At 38.2% G+C, this 17,975-nt stretch overlaps 1 protein-coding gene across 1 annotated transcript; it reads left to right on the top strand.

The window, feature by feature from the left end:
* The first annotated feature begins 11,568 nt into the window (after positions 1-11,568).
* LOC146390038 (uncharacterized) lies at positions 11,569-17,975 on the top strand. Its single transcript, XM_084920329.1, has 8 exons — positions 11,569-11,583; positions 13,341-13,573; positions 14,005-14,138; positions 14,266-14,413; positions 14,927-15,142; positions 15,782-15,876; positions 17,431-17,606; positions 17,892-17,975. The coding sequence occupies exons 1-8, from the start codon at positions 11,569-11,571 to the stop codon at positions 17,973-17,975; spliced, it is 1,101 nt and encodes a 366-aa protein (XP_084776455.1).

Here is a 17,975-nt window from a genome sequence, read left to right as displayed (position 1 = left end):
ATAGTACAACATAGCAGAAGTATTGTAATTCAGCAGAAATGGTAATATTAACCCTCTGGGGTCGACGGACGCGCAGGCGCATCAAAATCACGTGACCAATTTAAGACGACACAGCTACATGATGCAGCTACTCAGAGTCTCAATTTCATTTTCAATTTGGTTTAAATTGCGGACCTCAAACTATATACCAGTTTTTAAATTGTGCTGAAAGGCCACGTAAAACCAGAGTTATGATAAAAATACACACAATGTTTTTTTCTGAACAAAACAGTGGTGTTTACAGCGGGAAGAACGGTAAAAGCGGCGTTTTCTACGGACAGCGATAGCAAACACTCTCCGCTTGTGAGTAAAAAAAAAAGACAAAAAAACCCTTCCCTATTGGTGTTAGAGTTTACCATGTCAGCCAATCAAAAAAATGATAGGGCAACATGTGAGACTTGTTGTTTAGGGAGAAGGGGAAGTTTTAGGAGTGACACCCACGACGGAAAGCGGGCGACCGAAAGAAAGACAGAGATATTTCATATGTGAGACATTAGTGACGTTAGCGTGTTTGGAGGCTGTAGTTAGTGTGTTGTGTAGTTATTGTCTTGTATTGTGTGTCAGTTATACTGCTGAATGTCACATTTGCTCCAAAAAAGCCATCAAAGGCAGATTCCACTGTAAACGCTGTTCCCACATGGAAAACAGGACTGATGCACCTCCTGCTGTCAGACCTGCAGGGTTTAGGCCTTTGGTGTTCTCCTCTGTCTTATACTGAACACAAACTATTTTTTTTGGACTGGCACAAATAATTTGTGTGCCTTCTTATTTGATGCAGAACACCTGATTGTTCTGTAAATAGATTTAAATGGTTATATAAAAAACGCCTGAGGCCTTGGCTGCATTTTTAGGTAAATAGTACCTGATAACTTTGTTGTTTGCAAAACTTGTGCATAATTTTTAGAAATGTACAATTTCTATTTGCATTTCAAGTTATGAAAATGATTCGTTAAACATGTTTGTGGGTTTTACAGTAAGAAATATAACTTTTTTCTACTCGGATTTTGAATTTTTTGTCTGAATTTAGATCAAATGTGCTAGTATGTTAAAATGAAAAAAATAACTCAAATTTCAGATGTTTGAGATTGTGCTGAAAATAATGATACCAAACAAGGCAAGATTAACAGTTTTTAAAATATAGGAACATAAGGACAGTTTCTTTCACCCTTCGCCCTTCTAAACAGTTGACCTGTCACACTGCTCCCACTGCCAGACTGCAACTGCACCTTATGTACATTCTGTAGTATTCATTCCACCTCATTTCATTTCTGTATTCAATGTATATATATATATATATATACACACGTTTACATTGTTTATTTATAGTTGGTTTTTCACAGCTTTGTGTATGTATGTGTATGCATGTATAATGTATATAGACACGTGTGTGTGTGTGATTTACATTGCTGTGATTGAGAGTCACCATCTACCGGAACCAAATTCCTTGTATGTATCTGCATATATACATGGCCGATAAACACGATTCTGATTCTGATTAAAGGTGAAATATAGAGGTAAAATCAAAAGTAGTCAAAAATGGCCAATTATACCCTGGACCCCAGAGGGTTGTCTTTCACCCTACAGCAAGTTATCATTATTAGGCACTTGTATTTAACATAACTAAAACAAATACTTTTTTCTAACATGTTTTGACAGATTACATCACAAGTTGTAACCGGGAACCTTATTTGATCTTTCTAAGAGACTTCGTGTGACACCCACGGCTCTTACTGCTCTTAAGAACTTCATAAAACATAAATATTGAATTTTGAGTTTTTTACTGCCTTTATAATATGTACAATACAATTTTTTGAGTCATTTGAGTCACTGAGTCAGTTGACCAGAGTGCAAAAAATGTACATTTTCACTCAAACTTAATTTGTTTCTCTTGTCATGTATATCCTACTAATGCTGGGCTCACACTGTGCGATTTTTGGCCCATTTTGAGCCGATTTTTGAGTCGTGCGACCGTTTTGGCGATCGGCCCGATTTTGGCCTTCATCGTGCGTCGTGCATCGTGTAGTATACGTGGGGTAACGAGAAGCGATTAACACCTCACGACCAGCTCCCGATCATCAATCGCTTGGTCGTGAGGATTTCAAACCAGTTTGAAATCCTCGCGACCGTCGTGAGGGTGTCACCGCAGCTTCTCACACTGCGCACGCGCAAACACAAATGTCAGCGAAAAAGACGGAGTAGCACGGCAGTGCAGCATGTGATCTTGACACAAGCGATGGAGGCACAACTTGTAGAACTATGGCAAGCTCACACGAGCCTTTTCGATGTGGCCTCATAAAATCATCACGACCACAACAACCGTGAAAATAATTGGATCTACACTGCTGCTCAATCACAGCTGCCTGATCAATGTTTTTCATTAGCAATTTAGCAAAGTTGATGGTGGTGGTGTGCGTGTCTGTGTGAGTGAAAGACAGAGAGGGAGAGCGAGCGACAGAATTTCTGTTATAACCTTCATTTTATGGACGCACACTGTGAGCACTCAGGTCGCATCAGAGCATCGGGTCGTATAGTGTGAGACCCTGCATCGTGACCCACGAACTTCTAACCCCTGCGAGTCAATCGTACAGTTTGAGCAGGAGCTGAATCGTGCGACTAAAAAAAAAATCGCACAGTGTCTGCCCAGCATAAGATGAGTGATTGAAAAAGAAAAACAACTATTTTTATGGAGCAAAAAAAGAGCAAAAAAAATTCTAAAGGGAACATTTATTTTATTTATTTTTATTTTATTTTATTAGTATTTTCCTCAAATGTGTCAAATATATATTTTCTCATCTAAATGTTCACTGAGCTGTGAGCCAGGGGGCGGTAATGCGCCTTAACATTGGTTGCCAACCAAGAAGAAGAAGATGCTGTGAGCCAGGAGGGAGGGGGTGAGTGAGTCAGTGATTCGTTTATGCTACGATTCAGCACAGGAAAGGAGGGGGTGAGTAGCTCAAATGTGCTGTTAGCATGTTAGCAGAGCGATGCTACTGTGAACCAAGGAGCTATCCGGTCCTTAAGTCTGACGTCACTAGCCGTGTCTGGGCCTAAACTCCGCTGCAGGTCCATATATCAAACGATCACTATGGCATTACTGAGAGTTGAAAAATTGTCTAAAGTCTTTCATCTTTAATAAAATGATCAGCGTTCTGCTCTACCAGGTGTAACAATTGAGTTTAACATCCAGGCATCCATGAAAACTGAATTTATGACATTTAACGGAGTTAGAAGTTAGCAGGAAGTTAGCTCGCTAGCTTCTATCTAAATACAATATAGCATGTCCTGACTGCGGGGTTTTGGAAACAAATTAAAACGTACAGCTCTGTTATCACTTCCAACATAAATGAAGACAGAAAACTAAACAGCAGTGACGTTTGTAGGGTTACTGAAGTTTGGCTAGCTGGTATTTAATGATGTGCTACGTGACCGCTAGCGACACAGCTATGTTAGCATAATATAAACAAGCTAACTTTTTTTCCACTCAATAAAAGTTAACGTGAGTGTTCTTGGTGGTCAGGAACAAATGTAATCGCATGGCAGGATGCTGTAAAAGGACCAAACTTCAGCCAGGAGAACAACTGAGATAATCCATCCACAATACGAGGTTAGTCATTCATATACTGCTGCATGGGCTGGGCTGTAGTTACATCCTAAGGTTTTAAAAACTGAGCTTAAATAAATGATTAGCGGTAATAAGAGCCGAGGGAGGTCAACAGTGATCACTGACTGTTTTAGGAGCTTTTTGAGATTAAATAGAAGAAAATACATAACATTAAACGTGTTAGCAACACAAAAGCCATATTAAACGCAGACTACTTTAGGCCCGGAAGTAGGATTCGTCACGTCATCACTTAACGACTGGATTGTCTTGGTGTGAGCTTCTACTCAGGGCTTTTTCTTCCAGTTCAGAGCAGAAATGTTTTTGTTAAGAAACTGGCTGTTGTTTTTTTCCCCACAGTTTTAATTATAAGCTAGATCTATTTCTACTAATGAAATTAGTTTGCTAAGAGCAACAGGGATGAGTCAGTGAGTCAGTTGGGCTTGTGAATCATGATTCACGAGTCAGCAAAGTGATTCTCGAGTACTGAACGATTCGTTCATGATTCGCGCATCATTAATGGAAAGCGCGCTGGAAGAGTGAGGTTGGTGAAAGATTATCCATGCAGTGCTGCAAGGCAAGTATATCAAACTCAGCTTAGTAGAATCAACTTGGCATTGCTTGACCACTATGGCTTGTAGTTTACTGAGACGGTAAAGGGCATGGAATCCCTAGCGATGAAGGCAAAGGACGTCGTCTGTCAGTATAAGGTGCAGTTAGTATACAGCTAGACCAGCCGCTATCTTGCTGGCTAGCAGAGTTCCCATCACTAGTGCAGGTGTGTTGCTAGAGTGGAACAGGTCGCCTATTAGCTCTTAAGTTGCATACTTACTTTCACATTAAGACAAATGCATCAGTGGCAGCTGTCATCGTGGGCCCCCTAACGGGTATTAGCGGTGTAGAAACTATCCGCGTAGCAACTGCTGTGTTTACACGGTCACAGAAAGCTGGCAGCTAACAAATTAGCGAACAACAAGTCTGCTAGCCAGCAAGTTAGTATACAGCTAGACCAGCCGCTAACTGCACCTTGAACTGACAGACGTGCTTTTCCTTCATAGCTAGGGATTCCATGCCTTTTACCATCTCAGTAAACTACGAGCCATAGTGGTCAAGCAATGCCAAGTTGATTCTACTGAGCTGAGTTTGATATACTTGCCTTGCAGCACTGCGTGGATGATCTTTCAATCTCTCTCTTCCACCGCGCTTTCCACAGCCATACCCGTGACCTTGTGGTTGTCAGTTCTAATTCATTGGCCGATGTTTATGGTCATGTCGTTATGTGTCCAAACATCCAATGGCATGTCACATAGTTTTCATGACCGCGCCCTCACCCCACGTGCAATGTATTTTCACAATCTAACTATGCATATGTACAGAGAAATATATTTGGGTAACAAGGAGATTATGTTTTATTACATTTACAGTGATTTTATGTTATTTTACATTTCACATGTGAAATCACAGTCGATTTATGTAAATTTGATGATATTGTGGAAAAACAGTACACAACTGTAAAATACACAGTAAAATAATTTGACATTACTATTTTTTGGAACAGTGTAGTTTCAGTCCTAATTTTTTATATGAAATATTAAGATTTTACCGAATCTGATAAATCTTCAAGAGCTATAGGAGTTTTATAAACTTTAAGATGTTACGTTTGAACTGTGAATATCTAAATTTGCTTAACCTCCATGCATTTTTAATTTCTCTTTGATATTTGGGCATATTGGGGCCCGATGAATGTAAAAGCAAAGAATTACCAGATTTTTTTCTTTTTTTACCTTATTTTTGTTTATAAGAAAAATAAGAGCCACATATGAGGATATTCGTTTAAAATTTTGATAGAACAGTAGCAGTATAATGTCCTCGTAAGTGGATATCAGGCCCCTGTAGAGCAAAATTGAGTATTTTGGTCTAAATAACCCAAAATGTGATGTCCACATATGTGGACGCCAGGTCCTAGGAGGTTAAGGCTGACACTTTCTAGCACCTTCTCAATTAATCTATATAAAAATTGAATAACAAATAGGAGTTAAGCTAAAAGAGTTCAACAAAAAACTGTTTCCTGGGGTGTATTGTCAGCATATTTTCAAAGGAGATTATATGCTAGAAAATACAAAAAATAAATGAATAACAACTTGGTGAGAAAAAAAACATCTCATTGGTTCTGTGAGTATGAGTTCAGTCTTCAGTTACTTTGACCAACTTGTCTCTTCTGTAATATTAGCATTAATTCTATGAAGTCTTAGAACAGTTAGCTTTATTTTAAAACCAACATTGTATTTAATATCAGAAAAATACTTTGAGACAGGCCTGTTTTTTGGGCCTGTCATTTTTAAGCGGGAACCTCAGGAAGGTATTTATGAGTTTTGTTTGACATCAGAAAGCAGAGACGGCACAAAAGCTACAGGTGTTACCATTATTATATGACCCTTCGCTATAACAGAAATGTATTAAGCTCTTAATATTTTTGCATTGCTTTTTTTTCAGAATGGCTTTGATGAAATTTCTTAATAACCGCCCTGACACGCCATATTTCCAGCCACCCCCACTGCACTTCAGAATGTTAAAATCCTGCGACCAGCTGAGGGTCACTAGCTGGGACTTTAAAGATGGGACAGCAAAACCCCTAATAACAAAAGGAACACAGTGACAGCCATCACCCATGGGCAGACTGTGACCAAGGTCACAATGTTCGAGGAGTTTGCCTCTAAAGTCCAGCAGGGGGGTCTTACATAATGAGAGGCCATGAACTCAGGGGCACAGCCTCACCTTATAATATCAACATAACAGCAAGGACACAGTTTTTTAGGGCACCCACGCTAAGTGTTAGGGAAGATCTTTTCACAGAAGCACAGGATCTTCTGCATCCTCCTGTTCCTCTCACTCCTCTGAAGATGAGCTCCACAAATGGGGGGCTCATCACAGCCACATGTGGTGGAGGTAAGTATTTGTGGTTCCATCATAATTTACATGGCTTTAGGTTTCCAAATAACCCATTATTGCGGGTATTTTTTACAGTTAAAAATAATTTAGATTTTTGCTGCCAAGCAGAGACTAGAAGATAGTAGAAAGATTTCCTTGTTTCATAATCACTGTATATGAAAAACATTCTAATAAACTGCTTCTGATAAGTTCAGTGCAGAATACTTAACAACAGCAATAACATAATCTAAACACATTACTGTAGAAATAAAAACCTATTACATATCAATACACTAACTATTACTGACATTTTATTTCAATTTACTTTTCAGTTTTCTGCAGTAAAGGACGTACTGTCAGTAAAACAGCACATTCTCTTAAGATATCTCCAGCTGAAGGGGAGGTAATGTAAGGAGGTAATAATGCAATTTCAGTTTTATATTGAAACTGGTTAAACTAATGCAACAAATTTGACATTGCTGGTACTGTAGATATATGTACGGTAGTGCTGATTGTACGAGGCTGTGAGCTTTCGTTTTCTAGTTACTAGATTTTTGATTATTTAATTAATACATCTTTAATTCTGTCATGTTTGTGATTTCAGGATGGTCATACCATGTCAGTCTTCCTCTTGAGGGAGGCAGCAATTCGCAGCTTTAATGTGGGCCACAGCTGCACAGCACAACATATACAAAGATTGAGGTATGAAGAAGCTAAACCTTTGTACCAACATTTCACAGCAGTGTCTTATCAACAAATGTTTAGAACTAGGTTTTGAAATGTAAATACATATTCTTTCAGTCTGGGTCAAAATATGAAATAATATTATATACATCATATTATGTTACACACACACACACACACACACACACACACACACGAAAAATATATAGATACATAGATGTCCAGATGAACATAATCCCAAGAGGTCTTTGGGATTTACTTACCTGGATGGAGCATGCATCATATAATGCATAATGTAACACATACATATACACACATTATGTGTACAAATACAAACAATGTATGCGTCTTGGTGATTTACTGAAACCACATGATGACCATAGATTTTCTTTTTGGATAAAAAATCGAATGTTTGCAGGGCTAAATATGTGCTTATGCTGTCAACAGACAAAAGTAGAGGACAGAGCGGAGATCCTCATCATTGGTGTAGCTACAAGTGAAAAGCTGAACCAGCTTGAGGTGCTGTTGGACGATGGAAAGAGCCTATTCATTGATAGTGAGCTGTGGAATCCATTTGATAAGGAACTTGGAGGCAGCGGCCACGGTTACTGTTCAAATTAAGCGGAAGCATATTATGCAGATTAAAAAAAAAAAATCAGTGTGAATAATTTAAAAAATGTACAGTTCCTTTGTTAGTTGTTTGTTCAAAAATAAAAAATATTATATTTTATGAATTAAAAACAATGAAGTTCATTATTTTTTATGTGTATTTAGAATTTTTAATCACACATTGTTATACTTTTGAAAAATCTATGAAATCCAATAAAGAGCTGGAAATACATAAAAGAGTCTCATGTTTATTAAATGAAACTGGAAGTATGGTTACTAAAACATGCTTTGTGTGACAACAACAAGCTACATCTGAACACAGGCAAGGTGATAGCAATTGACTTCAGTAGGACAAAGCGATCTGAGCACTCATTGATATACTACAGTGATATATATATATATATAAGATACTTGTGTTACTGTGCAGAAACTTAAGTCTATTTTATCGTCTTATCCTAAAAGAATCTGAATGTAAATCTACATGCTGCCAACAGAGAGATGCCAAATTGCATTTCATTATTCTTGTACCAGTGACAGTAAAGATCTATTCTATTGTTTGACCAACAGTTATAGTTCAAGCTCTGTGCGTGTTGACAAATGTCATCCTTAAGGGCTACTAACACCCTTAAGCACTAAAAATGATCTAAAGCATAAAGAACATTCCACTAGGCCAACAAATGCCGATCTGTATTATTAGAACTGCCTCTTTGAAGTGAATGACGCGAGGCGGCTCCCAGGATTTCTTTTTTCTATCTCTCACCCTCTCTTTCGCACTTTTTTCCCGCTTCACTCTGCACGAGAGCCTTGTGCTTTGCGCTGGGAAGAGGGGAGCACAGGAACAGAGCCGGAGGGAGAGAGAGAAAGAGAGCCAGGGACAACAACTTCACATTAGAAACATTGTGTTGTGTTTTGCAGTGTTTTGTGTTGATTCACTTTAAATTAGTTTAAAAGGAAAAAGCTGAAAATTTAAATAGTTAAAAGTTGAAATGTAAATAGTTGGTTTTTGTATTGTATGATTTATTTATTACATTTTATGTGGAGTGAATAAATAAAAGTATATTCATGGTGGCCCCTAGAGACAAAGCATGTACAAATTCCAAAACACATACGAACTCCAAAACACGTACAAACTCCGAAGCACATACAAACTGTGAAGCACGTAAAAACTCCAAAGCACGTACAACCTCCAAAACACGTAAAAACTCAGAAGCATGTAAAAACTCCATGGCACGTACAAACTCCAAAACATGTAAAAAGTCCATAGCACGTAAAAACTCCAAAACACGTAAAAACTCCATAGCACATACAAACTCAGAAGCACGTAAAAACTCCAAAACACGTAAAAACTCGATAGCACGTACAAACTCCGAAGCACGTAAAAACTCCATGGCACGTACAAATTCCAAAGCACGTAAAAACTCAGAAGTACGTATAAACCCCAAGGCACATACAAGCCCTGAAGCACGTACAAACCCCAAAGTGGCTACACAAGCCAGGAAGTACCAACAACTGTATTTGGTGTGTGATAGTAACAGGTAAATGAACATTTTTTAAAAATTATTTGAATATATATATATATATATATATATATATATATATATATATATATGAGTATAAATACACAAGCAACAAAAAAGCAACAAAACATCCTGAAGAGCTGCTTGGGAGCTGAAAGAGCCGGCTCTCTTTAGTGATCCGAGCCAAAAGAGCCTGTTCTCTACAAAGAGATGGAATTCCCATCACTAGTATGAGATTTATTTATTACATTTTATGTGGAGTGAATAAATAAAAGCATATTTACGGTGGCCCCTAGAGACAAAGCATGTACAAACTCCAAAACGCATACAAACTCTAAAACACGTACAAAATCCAAAGCACGTAAAAACTCAGAAACGCGTAAAAACTCCAAAGCACGTACAAAATCTGCTTTTTCCTTTTAAACAAATTCAAAGTGAAACAACACAAAACACTGCAAACCACAATACAATAAAATATAAATTTAAATATCAAAAAAAAAAAGAAGATGCACATTGTCTGTTATATGGGCCTGCATGAACAAACTTTCTGAATCCTTTATCATCTGCAACTGAAAATAGTTGTGGATGATTACTATCCGGTCATTAAGTCTGACGTTACTAGCCGTGTCTGGGCCTAAACTCCGCTGCAGGTCCAAACAATCACTACGGCATTACTGAGAGTTGAAAAACTGTCTAAAGTCTTTCATCTTTAATAAAGTGATCAGCGTTCTGCTCTACCAGGTGTAACAATTGAGTTTAACATCCAGGCATCCATGAAAACTGAATTTATGACATTTAACGGAGTTAGAAGTTAGCAGGAAGTTAGCTCGCTAGCTTCTATCTAAATACAATATAGCATGTCCTGACTGCGGGGTTTTGGAAACAAATTAAAACGTACAGCTCTGTTATCACTTCCAACATAAATGAAGACAGAAAACTAAACAGCAGTGACATTTGTAGGGTTACTGAAGTTTGGCTAGCTGGTATTTAATGATGTGCTGCGTGACCGCTAGCGACACAGCTATGTTAGCATAATATAAACAAGCTAACTTTTTTTCCACTCGATAAAAGTTAACGTGAGTGTTCTCGGTGGTCAGGAACAAATGTAATTGCATGGCAGGATGCTGTAAAAGGACCAAACTTCAGCCAGGAGAACAACTGAGATAATCCATCCATAATACGAGGTTAGTCATTCATATACTGCTGCATGGGCTGGGCTGTAGTTACATCCTAAGGTTTTAAAAACTGAGCTTAAATAAATGATTAGCGGTAATAAAAGTCGAGGGAGGTCAACAGTGATCACTGACTGTTTTAGGAGCTTTTTGAGATTAAATAGAAGAAAATACATAACACTAAACATGTTAACAACACAAAAGCCATATTAAACGCAGACTACTTTAGGCCCAGAAGTAGGATTCGTCACGTCATCACTTAACGACCGGATACCTTTCTAATGTGACGTTGTTGTCCCTGGATGTCTTTCTCTCTTCCTGTGCTACTGCGAGTGTAACTACCGCCCCTCTTCTCAGTGCAAAGCACAAGGCTTGCGTGCGGAGTGAAGCGGGAAAAAACGTAAGAGAGAGAGAGTGAGAGAAGGAAAGAAAAAAAACCAAAAAAAAAAACCACGGCTCCTTGGTATGGAACGCCAGGACTGCCGTAATGAATTAATTAAATACACCATTAAATAATTAATTATATGTGTCAATAATTAATTAAAATTGGGAATAAATAATTAAAATGGGAAATAATTAATTACATAAATATTGTTGACACATTTAATTAATTAATTAATTATTGACACATTTAATTAATTATTGCCACATTTAAATAATTGTTTAATGGTGTGTTTAATTAATTAATCCATTCATTCATTCATTCATTTTGGCCCACTTGACTCCTTCAGGTCTAATCATGAATTTACTTTATCTGTCAACCTCACCCATCAAACCCAGGGGGCGGGGTTAACACTGATCGAGTCAAAAACCATTGCTTTGGCCTGGTGGCCATTGTTTTTAGCACACAACAACCAGCATGTTGAAACTAACAGAACTGAACTTTGAAAAACCCTGTTTGTGTGTTACCAAGTACCGTTTTAATATTTTTTAGTCGAGAATGTAGTGGTTTAATCTTCAGATGTCTGGTCGGTTTGTCAAGAAACAGCCTCTTTGCAAAAGTGCTTCGATGATTTCGGAGATGACCCAGTCTCAGGTAAAGCGTGGGACAGACCCACTTGCCTTGCAAGCAATTGAGCTGTTATTACCGCTGACAAAATGCAGGTCCTGGTACACAGCTGCCATAACCCCCGCTGTACACTTCAGTCATTTATTGAGGTTATATTTATTGGGTTTTTATTTCCTGATGTTTGTATTTGTCATACCTGTTTCAGTCGCCAATTCTAAATTAAACTAACATTAAAAACATGTTTAAGGAGGGGAGAGAGAGCAAATAAATCCGATTAACATCTGATCTTTGGGTTTTTGTTCAATAATCAGTGTGACCTGTGTATAAACGCATAAAATAAATAACGTTCATGTAGTAACTGCTAGGTTTAACTGTACAAAGGTTGTTTGACACTATGAAACACACAGACTTTATGATGTTCGGCTAATATTTTTCTTGTTACTATTAATCATGAGGGTAAACAACCCTGTACACCACGGAGCGAGGTCAGCATATCCACGATATCTTTAGCTCTCTGAGTTAACCCAGAGTTTCACAGCTGAAAATGTCGGCAGCATCAAATAATCTAACTGTCATCTACGAATAATTCACGGGCCATATCAATATGATTTTACAAAAAACCACCCTTATTACTGCCAACTATTCCAGAGACATGAAAATCTACAGTATGAAGAACACAAAAATATAGCAGTCTAACACAACACTGTAACAGAGATGAACCGTCTTCTGCATTTTCATCAGCGTAAGCGACTTAGCAGCAGATTAGAATAACATTTATACATTTAATAAATCACCAAATTAATACACGAAGCGATCAAACCTGTTCCGACAATTTGGGTTTGTATTCCCTCAGCTGCACACTCCCTGCTGTTTAAATGTTTGAGAGGAAGATTAGATATAAAACAAACGTCAAACATAGACTCAGTCTACGTTCACATTTGATATGAGGCCAGCACGTATAGTGGCTGTGTCCTGTTTTAAAATGATGTAAAATTGTTGTCTGACCTGCTTAGATCCAGCCACTCAGAATCTGTGGTTACCATGGTTACTGCATAAGCAGCTGTAATTTAACCAGCTGGCACAGCGGAAACCCACCAGTGACATGAGTGTTTATGTTTGTCATTGCAAAATAACTGTCTGAATGGTTAACTGAAGTTAATTTGGATAAATTATAGTTAAGGAGTATCGCAGATAACGCCCACGTGAGCTGTGTGACTGTTCACCACTACACTGAAATACGTAGGCTATTACTTATGGAGGACCACAAGATCCACGCGCATCGAAATAAAAAATTCTGTGCTTAATTAATGAATTGTAGAATAAAATCTGCATTTGTAAATTCATTTTTGAATTCCAATTTAATAAACTGATTTTTAAAATGCTTTTTAAGTCTTCATTTCAAAAAACATTTTTGAATTGCACTTTAATAAACTTCATTTCAAAATCCATTTCCCTTTCCTGTTCGCTCAGGGATTAACATGTGGATTAGCAGTTGGATTAACAACTTCATTTTAAAAATCCTGCTGCTATTCAAATTAGCCACGCTGTGGGATGTAAGGAGCTCTCTGATTGGTCAGACAGCTGCCCGCTTTATTCACTGTTACGCGCACACTTTAGGCGTCACAGTGGAGAAGAAGACAGGTAGTGTGTAATCAGATATGATGGAAGAAACCACTTTAAACGATCAATGGAGAGGTACAATAGAGGCCCTAATTTCATTAGCTGACTATGTAGAAGGGACCGTTTCTGTTGATTTTAACTATGCTCTGACCACACTACTCCAGCTAAGGGCAAATGCTGAAGTTTTGAGCCACCGTTTTGAGGATAGTGTTTGGGCTAAGTTTGATGAGGTGGAGCGTTTAATACGGGAAAATGTTTATACTCTGCCGCGTTTTGACATAGAAAGAGAACAACTACAGAGGCAACTCTCCCTCGGAATCCCGCACAAGGATATATCGAAACATTTGGGTGTGTCTTTAAAAACTGTTCAGCGCAGGATTGCCTGCTGGGGACTGAGGTAAGAAACTTTGAGTTAGCTAACGTGGTGTAATGTTGGAAGCTACATTTTGCATTTATAAACTACGTTTTCTACTGATGAGAAGGGGATGGTTTGGATGCATTAGTATGTTGTGCATTTGGTTGATGTGGTACGTTTCACTTGTAAACAATATTACTGTTGCTGATTAAGTGTAACAAAGTGCAGTTTCAGTAGTTTATAGCTAAATGTTTGTCCCACGGCCTTAAGGAGCTACACTGCAAGGTGATACACACCTTACACAAGATGGGGTTTGCCTAAATTCTTATTTTCTATACTTACGTCATATTTAGTTATGTCCACTGAAACTATAGTTAGAGTAATCTCTGTGCAGTCTATTTAGTATCTATTTAGTTTCTTATTCTGTATTTAAAGCTGCAGTTCTAATAACATGTAATTTTCTGTGTACTCAGACGCAAGGACTTGGACAACAGTGTCAGTGATGAAGACTTGGATATTATTGTCTCTGATATTCATCACCACCATCCCAACACTGGATATAAGATGATACTGGGTCACTTAAGATCAAGAAAAATCTTTGTTACAAGTATGATGGATTGGTATAGTTTTGCCAAACATCAACAGTAGTAGCATTCAATATTTTAGCATGCAAATAGATTATGTTAATTGTTTAACTTTTAAAGTGAATTATAACTGTTTCTCTCTCTTCATAGGGAGAAGAGTGTTGGCATCATTAAGACGTGTGGATCCCCAGGGGATACAGATGCGCAGGTTCTCACTGCGAACCATACGGCGACGGCGTTACTTTGTTCCTGCTCCAAACAGCATGTGGCATATTGACGGCAACCATAAGCTTGTAAGGTAGAACATTTTAAAGACTTAAAAAAATGTTAAAAGCAGTAAAATCCTGAAATCTATGTGTATATAGGAAGTGGGAGTTCATGTAATGTGGATTTTCTCCTCTGTCATTTGTCCTCTTTTTAAGAACTGAAAAACAAATTAAGCAGCAAATTAAGTGCAAGCTTTTCCATTAAGGACTCCTGCTTGTTTGTAAACTTCCTATCCTGTGTGAAACCTAAGTTGTTTAAATGCCACTGGTATAACTATTACAAAACATGGGTCCCCATAATCAACAAGCTGATATGATATGTGTATTTATTTAAAATTAAGACCGAGCATTTCTTTCATTGACTTAATCAGTTGGTTAAATCATTCAGAATCCTTTCTGCATCTGTAGTGTTTTCTGTATCCTTAATATGTCTAGGGCATTTACAAGAGCTGACATTGTTAGCAACTTCTGTTTATTTTTTGCATTTCAACAATTACAGTCTCTCTGGAAGGTCTGTTCAAGTTACAGTATTTTTATTTTTGCAGATGGAGAGTTGTTGTGCATGGTGGCATTGATGGATTTTCCAGACTCATTGTTTACCTCACTGCTACAAACAACAACAGAGCCCAAACTGTCCTGGAGAGTTTCATGACTGCAGTACAGCATTATGGTATCCCCTCTAGAGTCCGTTCAGACAAAGGAGGGGAAAACATTCTGGTGGCACGCTTTATGGTGGCCCACAGAAGTGTCCACAATCAGAGGTGATTGACTATATGTTAGAATAGTTGATATAATATATTCTAAAGTCACTGAAACAAAACTTTATGCAATGATTAATTATATATTTGTAATCTTGACACATTATAAAAAATCTTACATTATAACATTTTTTAGATTAACACAGAAACTTCCTGTATCCAAAGTTTAACAAAATCTTGGAATTGAAGTGCCTTTTTTGGGTGTTGTTTTCAAATGCATGTATATGTTACCTTACCTTAACCCTTTCATACATGAATTATGTAAATGTCAATCAGTATTTCTTGCCTTAAGTACTTTTTATTCATCTTTATGCATGTAAAAAAAAATTCAACTTCATGACTTTAAACATGTAATTTTCATAGACTTAGGTTGACAACATACGTTTTGACTTTTGAATTGGATATGGAGTGACACATTAATGTCCAATTTAGTGGTTAATGTACAACTACACATTCAACACTGACACAAATACAAGAAAACAGCCTTTGAATAGCTGTAGTGACCACTGTGTGATAGGGATCTTGAATTGTAGAAGTTAAACCTATATATACTCCACAGTTTATATGAAAAGTTTTAAAGTCTTGTATTATATGCAATAAGTAGTTTCAGGGATTTTTAATTAACTGTTCTTCTGGTTTTAGAATTGAGCGACTATGGAGAGATGTATTTCACAACGTCCTTGATCTCTTCAGCACTACTTTTCTTCGCCTTGAAGCTGAGGGATGGCTCAGTCCAGCCAAGGAGACAGACCTACAGGGAGTGCAGAATTATTAGGCAAATGAGTATTTTGTCCACACCATCCTCTGCATGCATGTTGTCTTACTCCAAGCTGTATAGGCTCGAAAGCCTACTACCAATTAAGCATATTAGGTGATGTGCAACTCTGTAATGAGAAGGGGTGTTGTCTAATGACATCAACACCGTATATCAGGTGTGCATAATTATTAGGCAACGTCCTTTCCTTTGGCAAAATGGGTCAAAAGAAGGACTTGACAGGCTCAGAAAAGTCAAAAATAGTGAGATATCTTGCAGAGGGATGCAGCAGTCTCAAAATTGCAAAGCTTCTGAAGCGTGATCATCGAACAATCAAGCGTTTCATTCAAAATAGTCAACAGGGTCGCAAGAAGCGTGTGGAAAAACCAAGGCGCAAAATAACTGCCCATGAACTGAGAAAAGTCAAGCGTGCAGTTGCCAAGATGCCACTTGCCACCAGTTTGGCCATATTTCAGAGCTGCAACATCACTGGAGTGCCCAAAAGCACAAGGTGTGCAATACTCAGAGACATGGCCAAGGTAAGAAAGGCTGAAAGACGACCACCACTGAACAAGACACACAAGCTGAAACGTCAAGACTGGGCCAAGAAATATCTCAAGACTGATTTTTCTAAGGTTTTATGGACTGATGAAATGAGAGTGAGTCTTGATGGGCCAGATGGATGGGCCCGTGGCTGGATTGGTAAAGGGCAGAGAGCTCCAGTCCGACTCAGACGCCAGCAAGGTGGAGGTGGAGTATTGGTTTGGGCTGGTATCATCAAAGATGAGCTTGTGGGGCCTTTTCGGGTTGAGGATGGAGTCAAGCTCAATTCCCAGTCCTACTGCCAGTTTCTGGAAGACACCTTCTTCAAGCAGTGGTGCAGGAAGAAGTCTGCATCCTTCAAGAAAAACATGATTTTCATGCAGGACAATGCTCCATCACACGCGTCCAAGTACTCCACAGCGTGGCTGGCAAGAAAGGGTATAAAAGAAGAAAAACTAATGACATGGCCACCTTGTTCACCTGATCTGAACCCCATTGAGAACCTGTGGTCCATCATCAAATGTGAGATTTACAAGGAGGGAAAACAGTACACCTCTCTGAACAGTGTCTGGGAGGCTGTGGTTGCTGCTGCACGCAATGTTGATGGTGAACAGATCAAAACACTGACAGAATCCATGGATGGCAGGCTTTTGAGTGTCCTTGCAAAGAAAGGTGGCTATATTGGTCGCTGATTTGTTTTTGAATGTCAGAAATGTATATTTGTGAATGTGGAGATGTTATATTTGTTTCATAGGTAAAAATAAATCATTGAAATGGGTATATATTTGTTTTTTGTTAAGTTGCCTAATAATTATGCACAGTAATAGTCACCTGCACACACAGATATCCCCCTAAAATAGCTAAAACTAAAAACAAACTAAAAACTACTTCCAAAAACATTCAGCTTTGATATTAATGAGTTTTTTGGGTTCATTGAGAACATGGTTGTTGTTCAATAATAAAATTATTCCTCAAAAATACAACTTGCCTAATAATTCTACACTCCCTGTATATGCATTGCACAGGTGTTACATGCCACATATCCAGTCACATCTGCAACAGTTTCTGAGAGCATGGAACAATCACTCACTGAGATCAGCGCGGAACCAATCTCCTGTTCAGCTGTGGTTGAGCAGAGAAAGAGATGGAAACGCAGCACATTTGTGTCAGGTAATGGTTTTCAATGACTACAGTGCCTGTGATATATTTTAAAATGTGTAATCTTAAGAGGTTGCCATAGAAAATACAATTAACAACATTGAATGATGCTGGATTTACAGGCAACTCAAGACGTGTAATTAACTGGAGAGGGCCACCTGAGTCAGGTCAAGTTTATGTCCCAGAGTTGAAGCTTCCCCGTGCCCTGTCGGCAGCAGAACTGGCAACACTTCCAAGTTCAAATGTACCACTGACAGAGGCATTACAAGTTTACATTGAGACTGTTTCCCTTCTCAGAGCAATGATGGACAGGTGATTCACCAGCACGTACATCAAAGCAAGGAGGTTTTTCCTGCATTAAAGGAATTGAAATCATCATAA

This window comes from Perissodus microlepis, chromosome 3, assembly GCF_051167445.1.
Source record: "Perissodus microlepis isolate ML-2025 ecotype Zambia chromosome 3, ASM5116744v1, whole genome shotgun sequence".
Classification (NCBI taxonomy): Eukaryota; Metazoa; Chordata; class Actinopteri; order Cichliformes; family Cichlidae; genus Perissodus; species Perissodus microlepis.
Note: the sequence above shows the minus strand (reverse complement) of the source record. Positions and strands in the feature narration are given on the sequence as shown.

Excerpts from the sequence above, each read along its gene's own strand:
- LOC146390038 (XM_084920329.1), top strand. Across the intron at positions 15,143-15,781 it reads AGAAGTGTCCACAATCAGAG|AATTGAGCGACTATGGAGAG; the intron begins GTGATTGACTAT and ends TTCTGGTTTTAG. Across the intron at positions 17,607-17,891 it reads ACGCAGCACATTTGTGTCAG|AGCAATGATGGACAGGTGAT; the intron begins GTAATGGTTTTC and ends TTCCCTTCTCAG.